Here is a 19,360-nt window from a genome sequence, read left to right on the forward strand (position 1 = left end):
TTGCTGGTTGCTACCACCACTGGTGCTCCGTGTTTATGAAGCAGGTGGCATCAGTCCTTTGCCTCTGGCATGTTGAAACAGTGCCCCGCCCGGCCGACGCTATGAGGTGAGTCGGCCCGGTGGGTGGCTGGTGGGCTGTTATGCCTATACCGCCACGGTATAGAATTAGCAGCGATTAGTAACTTTGTTCGCATTGCTGTTTTTTTCTGTCAAAAATGGTGTCTGGTGGCGGGGCAATGAGGGCCAGCCGACGTCGAAACATCGTGCGAGGTTGTTGACGTTATTAGCTTTGACCTAGCCGCAAGCTATAACCGCAGGGAGGGCTAGGATGCTGTCAACGCTTGTTTACAGACATCTTGGTTGGTTTAGTCTCCCTTTGAGGGGGTGAGAAGTTAGAAAGAATTTTTCCCTCCTCAGGGCTCCCCTCTCTGCAGAGGATCTTTGGTCTTCCGCTGGAGCGCGGGCGGTATTTGACCTAGGCCCCACACCGCCTCACGCCGCGCAGCCAGAGGTGAGAGCACGGCCTCGCCAGCGGCTGTGGCGAGGCCCTCGACCAGCGGCCATGTTTCCCCCGCCTGAGGTACCCTAGGCTCAATGTCAACAGGTGTCTAAAAGGCCGACAGCCTTGGCGGCCGAGGGATCGGCTACATTAGATGAGCACGCCCTAAAAAAACGTCGCCGTCCAGCTGTGTGCAGCCCGCTCTCCGGTCACTCCCTCCCCCAACACCAGTGGAAAAGGGGCTCTGATTTGTTTCCTTTGGCTGCGGGCCGCGTGGCTTCTCATGGGGACAGGGGCTGACACCCAGTTGATGGCTGAGACTGGGTCTGTCCGTGAGAATGTTGTGCTGTCAAGCGGCTCCTACACCATAAGCTGTGTTGGTTGAGCCTGGTGTTACGTCTGTCAACTACAAGGGTTGTCAGCAGGGGGGCTCGAGACCTTTTGAGGCAAACAGTGCGGGCTTCCCCGACCTCGCTTTGCCAGGCCGGGTATCACGTTGGTGCCTCCCACTCCTGCAAGATTGGCAGTGGTCTCGCAGGTACGTGTGATTTGGGTGGTAGTAATATCACTGCAGGGCTACAGTGTGTAGGAACCCATGGGGGCCTCACACCTTGCATGTCCAGCTGCAGAACAACTCCTCAGCATGTTCTGGAGGGGTGTTCAGTGGGGGAGCTTTTGTCACCTAGTATGATGTCAGCTTCCCCCGTATCAAACCGGCCCTTTCTGTCGGGGTCCCCCCTTGGGTGCGATTGCCTCGTGGGTAGTGTTAGGGTCCGGTGTCCCGACTCCACGGAACGCTCTGCTCGGACGGTTAGCAGGTCCAGGGTTGGCTACGCACAGCGGGTGGGACCGGGCCGCCTATCTACAGTTCCTAGCGGACCTGCGCCAAATGGTGGCGGGTGCGTTTGGGAGTATCATCACATATGGCTACAGCAGTACCATGTGTCGAGGTGGATGGAGAGAATGCTGAGGCGGGGACTTGTATTTACACAACCCCACCCGTTTTCAGGTTTGGTACAGACCCTATTGTCAGGGTCACCAGCAGTGACAGCTCTGGTCAACGATATCCAATCTCTGTGGGCGAAGCAAGCCATCGTCATGGCGTTTCCTCCCGGTATTCTCTGGTGCCCGAGAAATCGGGAGGGGGGGGGTGTCAGACCCATGCTGGACCTGTCCCATGGGAAGGTTCAGCATTTTGGACCGTCTCCTACCTGTTGAACACTGTCAGGCCTGGTTCTCCTCCATAGACCTGTAGGATGCGTATTTGCATCCCCGATCTTCCATCCTAGGGTTTACCTACGCTTCTTTTGCAGGGTTTAGCGTATGAGTACCAGAGGCTGCTGTTCGGCTTTTCTCTGGCTCCCCGCATCTTCACCAAGTGCGTGGAGGCCGCACTGGGGCCTCTGCGTCGTCAGGGGTTACGAAGTGTATTCTGCCCTGACGACGTTCTGGTCCTTGGCGGTCAAGGTGGATCGTCAGGTCTCATACCAGGCAGGTGGTGGAATTCCTCACCAGCCTGGGGTTTGCTGTAGACTGGAAGTAGAGTACTCCTCTTCCCAGTCAACGGGTGGAGTATTATGGGCATCCCTCTCAGAGCATGTTGTCGACACGCTCGGGAGGTTCCGTCCTAGGACGGTTACGCCGCTGTCCGTGATGCGCCTGCTCGGGATGATGGCATCTGCTCATTCCGTGGTCCCTCTTGGCCTCCTCTTCACCTCATGAGGAGGATACGGAGGTGGTTTTTCCAGTATGGAAATAGACCCGGTGAGAGGCAAGTGGAAGCGGCTAAGGTTCCTGTGTCAGTACTGGGGGACCTCGCCCTCTGGGGACACGTCGGGCCAACGCAGTAGGGGGCAGCTGGCAAGACCATGCTTCCCGGTCTGCGATACGTTCAATGTGTTGGTCCAAACGGTGTTTGATCAGGACGGACAATACGACGTCAGCGTCGTATATCAACAGACAGGGAGGAGTATGCTCCCCCCGTCTGCACCGGGCGGCGGGCGGCTGGCTATGGGCGTTCTCCATCTGCGCAGCCTGAGGGCTCTCCACTTCCCCGGCAGGGTGAATGTGGGTACAGGTGTGATGCCGCGGGGCGGTCCTCACCCTGACGAGTGGGGATTACGTCCGGACATAGTCGGGCAGGTCTGGGACCGATGCCGTGGCCGCCTGGGATTCTTCCCCCCATACATCTGATAGGTAAATTGTTGGAGCGGGTACGTTGGGAGCGCAGGACCTTGATCCTGATTGGAGCCGGACCGGGGCGCAGCTGTGTGGTTCCTGGTCCTGATCCAGCTCTTGGTAGCCCCGCCGTGGCCTGTTCCTTGGTCATCGCGGGCCCTCTCTCAAGCGCACAGGTCTCTGTGGCAGTCCCTGTGCTGGGCCAGCCGCTGATGGTTTGGCTGGTGAGAGGGTGAGTCTGGAGAGGATGGACCCTTCTGTGGTCGACAGCATCCGGATCGCGCATGCTCCCTCCACTATCGCAGGTTACGCGGGTAGGTGGCGTATTTTCCAAGAGTGGTGTAAGGTGGGGGGCTGGGACCCGGTGTCCTGCCCCCTGTCCTTACCTTCCTTCAGTCTATTTTTGATAGACTGTCGGCTTCGACGGTGAGGGTATATGCTGCGGCTATATCCTCGTCATGAGGGGTTGAGGGCGTTACGTCAGCCACCCTTTTGTGAAGCGTTTCCTGCTCGGCGCTCTGCGCCTTAAGCCGGTGAAACGTTCTGTCTCCGAGTTGGGACCTTCAATTGGTCCTCGGCCGGTTGTCCGAGGCCCCGTTTGAGCCTCTTGAGCAGGCGCCTTTGGAACAGCTGTCTTCAAGACTGCATTCCTGCTGGCCATCACCTCCGCTGAGCGTGTGGGTGAGCTCTGTGCTCTCTCTGTGTGGCCTGAGTGCTTGTCTATTCGTGTCAATAGCGGTGCGACTCTGAGGCCTAATCCAGTCTTCGTGCCAAAAAATATCCGGAGTTCTTTTCGCTCCAGGGATATTGTGGTTCAGGCGTTTCATCCGCCTCCTCACGCTGGTGAGTTAGAGGCGAGCCTTCACCTGTCGTGTCCAGTCCGGGCTTTGGGGGTTTACCTCAGCCGGACTCAGGACCTCAGGGCTACTGATCAGCTCTTTGTTTGTTACGGTGGCTCTCGCGCTGGTAAGGCGCTGTCGAAACAGCGCCTATCACATTGGTTGTGCGAGGGCATTGCCCTTTGCTACACGTTGGCTGGGCTGGCCCCCCCTGGCACTCCACTCGTGGAGTGGCGGCCTCTGCTGCCTTGTTAGGGGGGGCCTCGGTGGAGGCCGTCTGTGCTGCGGCCTCCTGGTCGCCTATTGCTTATTAACAGCGAAGGAGTGCGCCGAATGCTTCCGCGTTTTCCCTGATTGGCTGCGACACGCCCCGCGGCAGGCGCGGCAACCGCAGAGCGGAGCGGCAGAGCTTGCGGCATTATTTAGCCCTAAACCGCCATGATTCTCATTCGAAGCTTAGCTCACCTGGCAGCGCGGCAGTCCTGCGGTCCGTTGGTTTCAAGTTCGAATCCCATAAATTTTTTTTTTAACATGTATTCTTTCGCCGGTTAAGGTTAGGCATGGTTAAGGTTAAGGTTAGGCATTGTTTCGGAGTTGGTTAAGGTTAGAACGGTTAAGTTTAGGCGCTGTTAAGGAGCTGGTTAAGGTTAGAGTTTGTCTTAGAGAATGGCAATATTCTTTCTATGGTTAAGGTTAGGCATGGTTAAGGTTAAGGTTAGGCATTGTTTCGGAGTTGGTTAAGGTTAGAAAGGTTAAGTTTAGGCGCTGTTAAGGAGCTGGTTAAGGTTAGCGTTTGTCTTAGAGAATGGCAATAGACAGCCTATTTCCGCACTGCCGCTCTCTCGCGCTGCCGCGGTCACATGGTCACATTGTCACATTCTTGCACTCCTCCGCTGTTAAAAAGCAACACGCCTCCTGGTCCTCCCTGGGTCCCTTCGTTAGTTTACCTCATGGACATGACTGGGGGTTCTGTCTCCCAGGCGGTTCTGAGACCTACCCTGCGTCCCGCCCTTCGGTGGGTTAGCAGGGTTGTGTGGGTGTGTGCCACGAGGTGTTGTCACACGTGGTCCCTCCTGTGCTGTGCATTTTAGGGGTTTCTAGTTCCCTCTTTTTCGCACTTGGGTGGAGTTGACTGCCGCCCCCTCTTCGCTAGGAAGGGGGGGTGACGGGACTCCCCTCCCCCCTGGTGGTAGGGCTTGCGGGTCCTCAGGGGGTGTATTCCTCGGGCCTCGCGTCTGCTCTGCCCCATATCTCGATATGGCGAAGAGCGAGACGCGATTGCCAGTACGAGTATATAACGATAGGTTATGTACATAACCTAGTTATATGAGTACTGGCTGAGCGTCTCGCTCTTAGCGCGCCCTGAGGTCCCTTGAGGGGTTTTTTCCCTGATGGAAAACTTTTCCCGAGGAAGGGCGAGTATGACCACGCCTGGTGACTTATAGGAGGTCACTGGGGCGGGGCCTGGTCAAGTGCAAGGGTGTTTTGTTTTCGTTCATGTAGTACAGTAGGTACAGGAGATGAGGTATATCTCGATATGGCAAAGAGCGAGACGCTCAGCCAGTACTCATATAACTAGGTTATATACATAACCTATCGTTAATTAACATGGGAGCTTCTAACCACAGATTATACATTTAAACAAATATCCCCCAAAAAATATATATGTGCTAAAACATAACATCAGTATACACAATACCTTTAGATGTAACTTTGCGAGTATGTCAATCATTATGAATTTCTTAATTTTTTATATAAATTCGACTTTTCTATGTAGGACATGTTTTGTCTCAACTCTCAAGAATCAGTGATATACATTTAAAAAATAATATGTTTTGCCGACAGCAATATGTAGAGGACTAACGTGTATCTGTGGCACTGTAGACATGTTTTGTTGCACATTGGTTGGTCTAGAATAGACAAAGGGGGATCAAACCATAGATGTCTAGTATTAGCACTAGTAAACACCAAAACAAACTACAAGCCAAATAAACGAGTGTCATTCATTTGTATAAATAATATAGGTTATGTCACAAGTTAAATATGTCAAACTAATGTTTTGTATAGCCTATTTCTCCCTCGATTTCGTATTTTTTTTTAATAGGTTTCAAATGTCAGTGCACACAGATTCAGAGTTTTATTTGCCACATGGAAACAATACAATCATAGTTTTTCATACAAAATCATAAATACCATACCATGGGCAAAAGGAGCAGGAAGAAGAATCATTCTTACCTGCCCCTTATTCCTAAACTAAACAAGTATTACTTGATGGTCGGCGTACAATGTCAGTGCACAGGCACAGGCCTACATCAAATAACGTGCTTATGAAATTGATCGCTGGGGTGCTCATCTATGATTGCAGCAGGCCATCTAGTGGTTAAAAATACACTGAAATAATATTGTTATTTAAACTTTTTATTAGAATCTGCATGACAACCAATCAAATAAAATACATTTAATTAAAACCATTATCATTAAATTAATCGTTATCTTTACATTATTAAACAAAGGTCACAGATAAAACAAAACAGCTTAGTTTGTAAGTGGTAATAGTAATACAAGCCACAGTAGGCTATATCTACAACAAAAATCTGAACAAAATCGCAATAGAAACAAAAAGAAACGTGAGAACATTCTGTTAGTTACATTAGAAGAAAATGTTCTTGGGCATAAAATCTCCCAGAAATCATCTTTACATGTGTACTAAAGGCTAAATGACAGTGATAGTGGATGCATATAAAAATACATATTTTTTGACAAAATTCTTTCCATCAGGGAAGTTGATATGTGACCCTTGCAAGCTATAATTAAGCCCCACATAGTAGGGAGGATTCCCATGCGTGTATACAGTAAGCACTTAAAGATATAATCCACCTGTTTTCAGAAGCCAATCTGAATGATTACAAACTGGGAGTCATTACATTCAATTCCCATGTTGTTAAGTATTCTGACAGCTAGGAGGCTGTTTAAAATGGGCTACTTTTCCAGACGTGCTTCAAACCCCATTGACATCCACTAGCATTGCAAACAAATGCAAACAATTTATCTTTCCGATATCTCAAAAGCCAGCACACTGCAGGGTGCCAGTGCTTTATGGATTAAATATATATATATATTTTTTAAATAGCTTATAAAAAAAATCAAAGAAAATCAAATGGCTTCTTAAAGTGGGTGGAGCATCCCTTTAAATAGAAAGGCCTCTTTTTTTTCAAAATCACAAGTATTTTGTGTGCACGGCACTTTATTTCAGCACAAACATCCCTGCTCCTACCGACGGTACGTTGCCAAACACAGAGTCAGAGATTTGAAATGTACATGACCCAGAATTATTTCATCTGCCTTTACTTTGAGCACCTCCACAAAGCATTACATCAAAAACATGACAGGGATCAAAGTTGGGCAGATTAGTCCAGTCGAATGATTGATCACGTTAGCAGCACATTAGATGAGTTATTAAGGAGACAGGGGGAAGGGAAGGAATAAAAGCAGATTTGATCCATCTGTGGAAAAACAAAAGTAGATCATGTACAACAGCATGCTGCTTCAAGACATTTAATAGTGTAGACCAGCGGTTCTCAAACTACTGGTCGCGACCCAAAGTGGGGTCACGTGGGTGGGGTCGTGGGTTGCGCATTGGCAAGTAAAAAAACAAATCTAATTTTGTGTGCGTTTTTGTGTTTTTTTTTAAATTTAAAATTAATTTTTGCAACATATTTTGGCTAAATATGCCTCGTTTTATAAATGTGTATTGATAACATAGTGCTGTAATAAAATGTTCTAATAAACGTGTGCTTTTATATTTGATATTCCTTAATTCCATGTTGAAATTACGCGATACATTAACACATTCCCCGCCAACGAGTATACTCGTTATTGGGAGCCAACGCTTGAACGCCAACGAGTATACTCGTTATTTGATCGTTTTTCCTTTTTTTCGATTGTAATACCGTATTCTATTCAATGTCAGGGACCTGTATGTTGCCGTTAGAAGGCATACTGCGACCCTGAGGGTGCAGTACCGGCCAGATCCACCCAGGTGGCAGTATCGAGAGTGCAGTAAACGCTGTTCCGCGTCTATACTTTCCGTAGCCGCATTTCTGGCAGACGTTCTCTGATTGGCCGACGCCAGTTTCTACACTGGTTAGGCTTAGGCACTCTTCTAAGTTGGTTAAGGTTAGAGTTTGTCTTAGAGCGTGACGGCAAGTTCTTTCGACGGTTAAGCTTAGGCACTCTTTCGAAGTTGGTTAAGGTTAGAGTTTGTCTTAGAGCATGCCGATAGAACGCCAGGTAGTTTGCAGGCTGTTCGACGCGGAAATGGGCAAAGACACAGCTCGTCACGCTATTGGGCAAACATGTCAGTGGCCAATCAGAGAGCGTCAGTCAGTGCCAATCAGAGAACGTCTGCCAGAAATGCGGCTACGGAAAGTATAGACGCCCCTGTTCCAGACCCTGTGTCACACTTAATGTCTCCGGGCGCACTTTTCTAGTACAGGGAAACCTAGGGCTTCACTCGATCGCATTGAATCGTTTTCGGGGCCCCCGATCCATATGTTGTGGTGAGTTATGTCGTGGACCAAATGGACATTGGATGGACCAGATGGCGATCAAACAATTGGAATATTATTTTTGGAATACTCCCGATCACAGGTAAGGACTATCTGACGTCAATTCTGGCTTGATCGTGCAATGCTTTTATACCGATCGAGCTGATCAACGTCTTTAGTGTTCAATACGAATGCCGTTACTGGCAATCTAATAATCAGATAATAATAATCAATAATTCATGATGAAACATAATACCTATTATATACATTTGATTTGGGAATAGTAGCATGTCCAGGCAAGAAACGGCAACACTTTTAGTAGGATTCACGTTTTAGGCTATACAGTAACTCAGCCTTTCGGGAATTACCCCAGACCACTCTAAAACTATACTTATATTCACCACGGTATAACACGGTGAATGTATGGATGAAAAAAAAAAAAAAAATCACATATTGAACGATAGATAGTTGATGTCAAATGGGCCATAGTATTGTATCCATAGCTATAATATAGAATATAGTTATAGCTCTACAAACAAGGTGACGCACTCCTATATTTTAAAGCGTGGCATTGCTACAACGGGACACGTGTAATGGCTGGCGCCCAATGTGTTAAGTGTGGGGTCACCAAAAAAAATCCTAAATAAAATGGGCTTGTGGTATAAAAAAAAGTTTGAAAAAAAAAAAGTGGACACACTAGGCCCTTTTCACAGCAGCCATTTTGACAGTTTGTCACAGTAGGGTAAACACAGGTGTAACAGATATCGTTATTTCTGGCTCCGTTCCCGGAGTGCCAGGGCCCTGGTACTGTGCACGCTGGTCCACTGGAATGGCTCAGGCACAAACTAAATCCAATGGAACCATAACTAATGTTGTACACACAAGAATGGCAGCTGCTAAAAAGGGTCCATGTTTTTTGGACAATGTCTCGACCTCACCTGTGGTCTTCGTCATGTGCCAGGTTGCACCTTACCCAGATCAAGTGAGGTGTCCACACTGTTAAATGTCTACCCTATCAAATGTCTTGGAGCAGCATGTTGTGCAGATCTATTTTAGTTTTTCACCGTGGATTCTGTGATTGTAAGGCCAATGGAAATAAGTCTGACTTTATTGTGTGATAATTCCTCAAACAATGCAATGCATGTGATGGTTGTGGCCCAATTGGGTTTTAAATCATGTGTGTATTTTAACATCTGTTTAAATAAATTCATTCATTCATTCATTCATGGTACATGGTACATGGTACATACCAGGATTTCCATTATCTGGCAATTACAGTTTTTTTTTTTAAAGGAAAATCTTTTGAAATGCAACATATTTAAATCTCTCCGGTCATAATTCCAGAGTGGGCGAAAGTATCCCGCTTGATACCTGTCTCCAGTGTTTCAACAGAGAGGGGATTCTTCCTCGGTTTTTCTGCTGCTGTGTGTGTGTCGGGTCAAATGAAAAGAGAGACCACTTATTTCACTCGACTCAGCAACACAGGCAACAGTCCTAGTCTTCCGTCAACAACGTTACGGCTAAGCTAGTCTGACACTCAGACTTCAGGGGCGAGTTATGCCCGTCAGTCTATTGATGGGACTTATTCTATTTGAAATATAATTGTATAAGCAAAAGTAGCCTACTTTTCAATAAAGAATATGATAAATCGACATGCCTTGATGATCATTCATTGTATAGCCTATCAATTGTTTTTAAGCTCAATAAAAATACAGATAATATTTGACTGGAAGTTCTCCAATTTTGTCCGCGACATTGGAATCTTCCAGGACACAGGGACCGGCACCATTCCCAAGTTTAGTGCAAACTCTGGGGGCCTGAAGTGTGAGCCGATCCTTGGAGCATAATAATGGTAACGTCCAGAGGTCCAGTCCAATAATGCAGTGATATAACGATGGCCAGAGAGGACCAAGCAACCTTATTGTACAGAATAACCCTGGTACATACGCAACCTTTTGAAGCAATGTAGGCTGACAATAATTAGGATGAATATAATTTTGTATCTTATCCTTCCGCTATGTTATTCACATTGACTTTGTCCCAACAATTTGCTGAGGGCCATAGTGCTCCTCTACACTACTTCAACATGCTGCACACTTATCCGCATCGCGTTTAGCAGAAGTGGGGAGAAGGGAATGATCCCTAGTAGGTACTGTACTGAGGGCAGGGATAATGATCCCTAGTGAACACTGAGGGCAGGGTGAATGATCCCTAGTAGGTACTGTACTGAGGGCAGGGAGAATGATCCCTAGTGAACACTGAGGGCAGGGTGAATGATCCCTAGTAGGTACTGTACTGAGGGCAGGGAGAATGATCCCTAGTGAACACTGAGGGCAGGGTGAACTTCACATCTGAGAGAGACAGGAGGAGGAAGAACAGGAGGAGAGGGGAAAATGAATAGACTCTCCTGAATGGTGGATATACTGTAGCAGCTGACGGCAGGTGGCAGCCATTTTAGGGCCATGTGGCCCTACTGTGCTTCCCATCCCCATATACGTAGCTAAGGGGTCAAGGGTGAGCTCACAACTTGGACTGCAGGGGCTTCAAGTATTTGTAGTAGGACTCATGGACCTGGGGATGAGAGAAAGGAGAGTGTCAGGCTTAAAATCATGTATAGACATGCGTGAATGCACACAGTTTTGGGGGTGATAATTGAATCATTCTGTCCGTTTTGATTGTTAGTCCGATGTTTTCGAACCTGTCCGTCATACAACGGTACATTGGGAGTGTTGTACAGATTCATATTTAAAGTGACAGTGTGTCTTTTTCTTTTATTATTATTTATTTATTATTACTATACTATTTTATTTATTAAATATATTATTTATTTATGAATTAAATCAAGTTCTGGAGCGTGTACAGAGCAAATTGAGACTAGGGATGCACCGATCCGACTTTTTCAGTCCCGATACCGATACTTGGGTTTGGGTATCGGCCAATACCGATACCGATCCGATACCCATTGTCCAAATATATTTACCAAAAAAGTTAAAAAAAAATTCATTTAATCCAAGTTTATTTTTTATTTTTATTAAAATATATTTAGTTTTTAAGAATTGTAAAGGATCACAAGTGTGTTTTTGATTTGTTGTAAACAAAGACAGAAAATAAACTTCATTCATTCTATTAATAAACTGTATGCCTCACTGTCACTGTGTGGAAGAGACTGGGATCATTCTTTTGTGCAAGGCAACATCAGGCTTGACTTAAAACATTACTTTCCTAACTTAGTGAAACTAAATGTAACAAATTAACACATAGATATAAATGTACTGAATGGTTATTTCTTATTTTATTTATTATATAAAAAAATTAAAAAATATTAATAGAAAAAAATCTCATATATCGGTGCATCCCTAATTGAGACCCCCTGCACTTCAACACAGCACTCACCTTCGCTGTTCCAGCCTCAACTGCATGGCGTAGTGTTGTGTCTCACCAGACCGTTTGAGGCTAGAGCAGCGAAGGTGAGTGCTGTGTTGAAGTGCAGGGGGTCTCAATTTGCTCTGTACACGCTCCAGAATTAGATTTCATTAAAATAAAATAGAATAATAAATAAATATTAATCAAATAAAAAGTCACACTGTCACTTTAAATATGAATCTGTACAACACTCCCAATGTACCATTGTATGACGCCGGACAGGTTGGAAAACATTCATCTCAAAACGGACTAATCATTAATTATTATTAAAAATTAAAGATACATTGTCACTTTAAAGACAGTAGAGGTTCACTACTTGTATCACATTCACCCTCCCACTGCTTTCCATTGATTTTACAACTGCAAATACATTTTGCAGTCTGACATTTTCCAAAAATTAGTTAAATGGCTCTTCGTATCAAGGGTTCTTATTTTAAACATTATTTCCTGTATTGACTTTTAAAGATTGAAAAACAATTTGTCATTCTATTTATGAAAAGTTGAGACACACACACACGCGCACACACACACACACACACACACACACACACACACACACACACACACACACACACACACACACACACACACACACACACACACACACACACACACACACACACACACACAGAGAACAGACCTCTGTCTTGTTGAAGGGGGAGCTACGGGCCCATTCAAACATGTGCTCATAGATGTTTCCATCATATCTTCCCAGGACAGAGTTGAGCATCTGGTCGCGGTAGTCAAAGGCATCCACCAGGGCGACAGCGTTGGGCCTCAGTTGGGACAGCAGCTCCTTTAGACGGAGAGACACCTGCAACATCTGGGGCACATTCAGAAGACCGGCCTGGGGGAGGAAGATGGAGGAATTAAAAGAAGCAGTTTGAGAGTTCTCATGTCATACAGACGAACAGACATGTAACATCCATGGCACACAGAGATCACTAGAGAGAGCAAAGGAAGCTTGAACATTCATAGCCATTATGTGCACAGGGGATGGTGTGGTGGGCCAGGTGTGGGCCTCTGGGTTCTACTGGGCTCCTGTCGGCTCAGCGGGCCGGGCCGGGCCTGGACGAATGGATGGAGAGATGGAGGACGAGAAAAGTGAGTTGGGAGTTGTGTTCAGAAGGGCAGAGTCCGACAGCTTCTGAGCAGCCTGGGGAGGGAAGGAGGAAGAGACAGAGGGATGGAAGAGAAGGTGTGCTGCTGGGAAAACGAGAGGGAGAGAGGGATGGAAGAGGAGGTGTGCTGCTGGGAGACGAGAGGGAGAGAGGGATGGAAGAGGAGGTGTGCTGCTGGGAGAGAGGAAAGGCATCAGCCTTTTTGATCCAGTTATGAATGTGAATTTAACAGAGGAGATAATTAACTAGAGATTAGATTCAATCTACGGGGGTAGATGTAGCTGCTGCACAGTATTTCCCATACATCTACAGTGGAAGACAAGATTGAATAATATAAGACCACAAAGTAACCCATGTCATTATGGTGAATAGTATCTCACACAAACAAAGCCCCTGTATTGTCTACTGGAACACAATAAGGACATTCAGGCTAATGTGTAACACAGTTCAGTAGCTGCTTTCTTCCTCGAAAGAACTGACGCGGACAGGCTGTATAGGGTCAGGTATCAAGAACTGGTTCCAAACTGTAAGAAACGTGAACTGCATTGAGCCGAACCTGTTGCTCTGACCTAACATTACATCACTGGTTATGTGTAACGATATACTGACAGCTTTTATATGAACAATAATCCTAGAGGCAAGTTCACAGAGCAGCCTAGCCTACCACCTCCAGTTCATCCCCAGATACCCCCTATTAAAGAAAACTCCTTTCACTCTAGCCATGGAGGGGAAGATGAGCACAGAAATGAATGAGTGGATGAATGTCAATGAGCAGTGATTTATGGTGAAAAGGTTACATCCCTTGGCGACTGTTGTCTCCTTCCTTATGTACTACTAAGCAAGCAAAATGCATTATCCATAGCAATTTCTTATGAATTTAATAAGCCACCTCTGATATATTCCTGTCATAATGCATGAGAAATGATGACAATAACTAAAAGGGTACAGCAAATGAAGAGAAAAATATAGTTATAGATTGTATAGCTTTATGCTCTGCTCTATTGGAACTATCCCTTTATCCATTCTAACAATGAAAAACTTTCTCCACATGTACACACCTATTTACCTCCGCCTGGCCACACCCACATCCGCTCCTATATAAGCGGGGTCGTGGCCACACAATCAGCTCCTTCCCTACTTTCACCACGAAAGTGTCTGTATACACCACTTTAAGTTTAGTGCCAAAAGTAGTTTGTTGGAAAGGAGCTACGTTGACATTGTATCTTTGTTTTTTCTCTCTCGCTATTTTTCGAAAAAACAAAGAGATAATGTCTTCACCGTCGGAGGGTCTAGACCAGTGGTTCTCAACTGGTCTAGCCTCGGGACCCAACATTTTCCTTAGTCATTAAGTCGCGACCCAAATTTTTTAACCACTATGATTTATTTCAAATTTTCTTTTTTGCAGTAATACACAATCTTTCATGCACTGTTAAAAACATGAAATAAACACAAAAAAGTGCAACAAAAGTGCAACTAGGGCTAAAAACCCAATTAAATTAAATAATAATAATAATAAATAATATATGCTTCTTAGCAGACTTCTTAGCTTAACATAACAGACCTACAGTAAGTTTGGGGGAACTAATGGGATAACTGGGGTTGCAACAAAAGTGCAACTAGGGATAAAAACTAGTGCTGTCAGGCGATAAAAAAAAATCGAATTAATTACAGGATTTGTAATTAATTAATCTAATTTATCGCATTTTAATCGCATAACCATTTTAGGCCTGATATTCTATATTCTATAATCATATTTCAAATTGCATGTGTCCGGATGGCATAATTCAGTACTGTATCTACAAAACCTTCTGTTTAATCATCTTCCATTTATTCGTTTGCTTAGATTTTTCAGGTCTGGTCAATTTTAGCATGGTGTTATTCACAGTCAGAGATAAAAAAAAAATTATTGACATTCTCATTTGGTTCATTACAATTTACTCAAGCCTAGTAACATACACAGTATTTCTGACACTGGGAATACATTCCCTGAGATCCATAGATGTCCTTAGAATCAGATACCAAGAACATGCAAATGGACCATATTAAAAAAAAATAAGTCTGTAAATGTGTATTCTACGTTCTTATGGAAACATTTTTAATTTTGAGTTAATTTTCATAACGCGATAATTTGCTGTGTAATTAATTTATCTAATTAACGCGATAAACTGACAGCCCTAATAAAAACACAATGAAATAAAATAATAATAATAAATAATATATGCTTCTTAGCAGACTTCTTAGCTTAACATCACAGGAAACTAATGGGATAACTGGGGATGTTGTTTGCTTGGCCGATCGGCAGATCGGCCAAGAGGGAGGGGCGCGCCAAACAGGAAGTGCTCATCCATATGTCGTCCGGGCACTCGCGATCGGTAGCCGGACTCCATCTCAACACACTGGATAATCAATCGCTCGCCCTAACTCAATAAACAACGTTATTTGGACGTATATAGTATTATACAACCTGGAAATGGTTCATCAGGATCAACATCCCATAATCGAAAACTGTCTACTCCACGCTGATCGTCCAACGGCGCGAGGAAGATACGGTGGGTTTCAACGTTATTTTCTAACGTATTCTATACTAACTGATCTGATGATCATATGACCCACACTAGATGAATGGTATAACGTTGCCCACGGAATTATAAATGCCCCCTCGCCCATCCGGTCAATATCAGATGATACGTAGTAACTTCTAGAAGTACCTCCAGTTGAAATTTTTCATATGGCACCGATCGCTACCAAACTGTATTTGATCATCAATATAGTGCATTTGGGGCTATAAATCAAGTTCTGGAGAAAGCTGCAGAAAACGATAAAAACATACTTATACTTTAGACCGTATTTTAGTATGAATATGTGAATGAAAAAGTATAACATTGATACACCCTGAACAATACATATAGGACATTGAATGGGCCATAATAATGTCAATTTAGCAATAGAATTAAAAAAGTTATAGCCCTGCAAAGAAGGGGAACTTCTCCATAGACAAATAGAGCTGGCTAGGGATGGTAAATTATGAATTTAACTAATGGCGATCAAAGTGTTAAGCTAAGAAATTGTGCAATACTCCAATTCAGCCATTGGCAATTCAGCCGTTGGGTGGGGGGCGCTGTTGAGCGGGCCTGTGACCGGACCTGAAAGCGCCCCTGGCTCTGTGGCTCTGCAGCTGCATGCTATTCGCAAATCCAGCATGAGCCAGCTCCCGCTGCAGCCGTCGTTATCAGAACACTACACACATATCATAATGTTTACAGCAAACTGTAGTTGATCACCAGGTATGTTTTATTAACGTAGAATAATTCATATATATATATATGCGCGCACTGACAGTCGGCTAATTGACATTTCCTGTGAAAAAAATAAAATCCTCTCCGTCCCGTTTGCGTCCCAAAAAAGATTTCTGTTTGTCCCAAATCAATATTTGATCGTCCCCGGGACAACGGGACATCGTTAGTCTCGAGCCCTGGTTGGCGCAGCCACTGCCGGCACCTGTTCCCGATGACATGATAGGTCATCTCAGGCAACGTCGTCCTGTGAGAGACAGGCGTTGTCTGCCCATTCTTCCCATCGATGAAGGCTTACGTGGCGCGGGGACAGGTAATATCCTGCATCGTTGGCCTTACCCCCTCCTACGTGCCAGTCACGCGGGTGGTGGGTTTGGTCCAGGGGCTAAAGGACGGGGTGCCTCGACTTGATAGCCCGATGGCATCCATCCTTTGCCCCGAGATGGTGTGGGAGCCATTAAGAAAGCCAGTTCCCTAGGGGAAGTCGGCTAGGCAGTTGGCTTCATGGAGTGACCAGGTGTACATCGCCTCGACACAGAACCTGGCTGCAACCTCCAACATTGCGCAGCTGGCGCGCTACAGTACATGTCGGGGCTGATGGCGGGCGGGGCGGTACTAGATGACCATCAACGGTACCTCCATGCCCAGGTGGCTGGAGCCATCCTGCATCTGACCCAGCTGCAGGCGATAGCCGCCGGGAAGGTGCGCGCCATGGCCACTCTCATCCAGCGCCACCTTTGGCTGGAGCAGGCGCGGGTGCCGGACCAGAGGAGGATTCCACTGCTCACGGCCCCCCTCTCCGATGCTGGACCTTTCGGGTCGGCTATGTAGCAGATGACGGCAGCCTGCAGAGAGATGGAGGAGGAGCGTTCCGTGCTCCAACCCCATTTTCCCCGACCCGATGCCACCGGTGACGTGAGGAGGAGGCAATGCCGGCAGAGGTCTGCGGCCGTCGCCACCGTCACCACCGCCACTGCTGGGCCTTCTGCGAAGAAGGCCAGGAGTTGAGGAAGTGCCGCTACCGCTGCAGCCAGTCGTCCTGCGCCCGGGGGGAATGGTAGGGATCGACGTGACCAGGAGGCTCCTCAGCACCGTCCCTCCGGGCCGGCCTCCTCGTGGGGGCAAACGGCGTTCTGCACCCGGCAGGCGACGCTAGTGACTCCCCTGTTTGCCCCCCCCCCCCCCCAAAATATGATTTTGTTATTAAATAAAGGGTCCCTCCTGGTGAGGGACTGTTTTTTGTTACAAAACGTGTGTTTATTCACTATATATTTGGGGATACGGTGTGAACTGGGGTTGTGTTCTTGCTTAGGGAGTGGTGCAGTTTTCTCTGAAAATAGTTTTTTGGTCGCTATTATGTATGACTTAGCAAGGCCTGTAGCTAGCACTTGGTCGAGGACTTGTGTCTTCTCTCGTCATAAAAGACGGCGTTCTTCTTGCAGTAGTAAGAGTGAACTTTTGCCTTTTTTATTGTATGAAGGGGGTTGTGTGTGTTCATGTTCTATGTTTAAGTAAACGTGGCATTGAGTCCACAACTGGGTTGAGTGTTAGCCTGCAGAATTTTTTTTTTTTTCTTTTTTTTTTTAACATATATAGCTATTGTACCAAGGTCCTTTGGACCCTCTCTTTAGTCTGTTGTTTTTTCTTTACTTTAGGGTAAAGGTATAAAAATGCAGGTGGCAAGTTTTTCGCACATGAGCCTAAGGCCCTAAGCCTTGTATAAAAGCCAGTTTTTTACACAAACGAGGTTATCATCTGTGGCTGGCGTGCAGAATGTGAAGCTATTACCCTAACAGGTATATGCGCTTTCATATAGCGCGCTAAACAACTGGTGTCATGGCGCTGCTTTGTTGTTGCATCCTATCAGGGGTGAGGGGTCATATGGGGTGAACTGATAAACCCCTCCCCCCCTTTACTGATTGGCCAGGGGGTTGGGCCTCCTGTCTGTCAGTCTCCCTGTCGGGCTGTGGGGTCAGCGCGTCACAGGGAGGGGGAAGGGGGGGGGGTTCCCTGGTTCCACTCCATATTAGGATGGGTGGGTCACAGGATTTCCCCGGCCATGGAATACGTCACTAGGCGCGTTTTCTATTGGCCATGAGACATCCGTGAGTTTTCAGGCTCTGTGCTGCAGACCGCTGTCATTGTCAAAGTTGGATGATGCGATGCATTCGAAAACGGTTTGTTTTCTGCTCTGCTCTCTATTAACACTTTCCGTGCCAGCAGGGGGTGCCAGAAATAGGTGCTTGAGTGCCAACGCTGTAGTCAATGGAGGGCGGTCATATTTGCGAACGCATAAACTATATCTTAAATTATGTGTCTAATACGCCCGTCGCGTATCAATGACTTGTTTGCAGTCAACATTGTCGAAACGGATGTTTTTTTAATCGGTTCATTTCCGTTTTATACCATTTTGAAAAACGCTCGTTTTTTGAAACTTTCAAACAAAAAAAAAGATTCTGCAGGAATCGCGATTTACTGTAATACACAAATTTTTCTGCCTATTTATGAATCGTTTTCAAATAAACGCTAGATTATCAATAGTATATGTGTACTTATGCACGCTATAGAAGCGGGCTGAAAAAATCGATTATCTTATTTCCTGATCAGCACACACACACTCACAGCCACACACACACATATGGGACACGTTGATATATAGGTGAAAACAGCTCTGATTATCCCAAGACTGGTAAAATAGATTCCTTACCTCAGATCAGATGTTCTCCAAAAAGATTATTCCAATTCCTGGTCGCCATTCCAAATATCGATCGCGTTTATTGATCCAACACTGGGTGGTCGAAACACATATTCCACGCTGTTCTGCGGCTCGGCAAGTAAAATGTGGAATCCGGACTCTTTTTTTCCCATCCATTTCATTCAGTCCAATCCAATGGGGTGCAATACCATCCAGAGAGACGATAGGGGGCGGTATTTTCCCTGTTCAAGCTCAGACAGATCCCCACTGGTAACGTGAGGCTAGATTGATGAAAAATTCATGGAAATCGATAATAATTAAAAAAAAGATAAAAAAAGAGATTTCTCGTCGGTTGGCACTCAATGCATGGCATGAACTAACGAGATTTCTCGTGGCTGGCACTCAAAGTGTTAAAGTGTGTATTGGGCCTTTGGCAGAATTGACAGGGTTTACCCTCAGACGCGTCATATGAGACCCATGTCTGTGTCTTATAGACCGGCTTCCTGCTGCTCGTCTCAGACAGCATGGAGGGAACGTTGTCTGGTGTTTATTATTAGAATTCACCATTGATGTGTTTCGGGTTCTCGACGTGCATATAGCGCTGGCCCTGGGTGCTTTCAATGTGGAACCACGTTATGGGCTGGCGCGCCTTGGTTGCCCAATTCATAGAAACAGCGTTTTTTTATGCAGGCGGCTGGGAAGGAGATTTTATCTCTACCGAGCGCCAGTGCACTAGGTTAGACTTGACGGCTCGCGTGCATCTCC

The 19,360-nt window shown here is 46.0% G+C and overlaps 1 protein-coding gene across 2 annotated transcripts in view; it reads right to left on the bottom strand.

The window, feature by feature from the left end:
- Positions 1-5,853: 5,853 nt before the first annotated feature.
- Positions 5,854-19,360, bottom strand: part of acox1 (acyl-CoA oxidase 1, palmitoyl) — a 77,546-nt gene continuing 64,039 nt past the window's right edge. For both annotated transcript variants that reach the window (XM_084319085.1, XM_084319086.1), the window contains exons 13-14: positions 12,127-12,333; positions 5,854-10,634 (exon numbers count right to left, since the gene is read on the bottom strand). In XM_084319085.1, the coding sequence (XP_084175211.1) occupies positions 10,584-10,634; positions 12,127-12,333 (258 nt within the window). In that variant the 3' untranslated portion in view covers positions 5,854-10,583. The remainder of the gene's footprint in view (positions 10,635-12,126; positions 12,334-19,360) is intronic.

This window comes from Notolepis coatsorum (assembly GCF_963971535.1).
Source record: "Notolepis coatsorum genome assembly, chromosome: 7".
Classification (NCBI taxonomy): Eukaryota; Metazoa; Chordata; class Actinopteri; order Aulopiformes; family Paralepididae; genus Notolepis; species Notolepis coatsorum.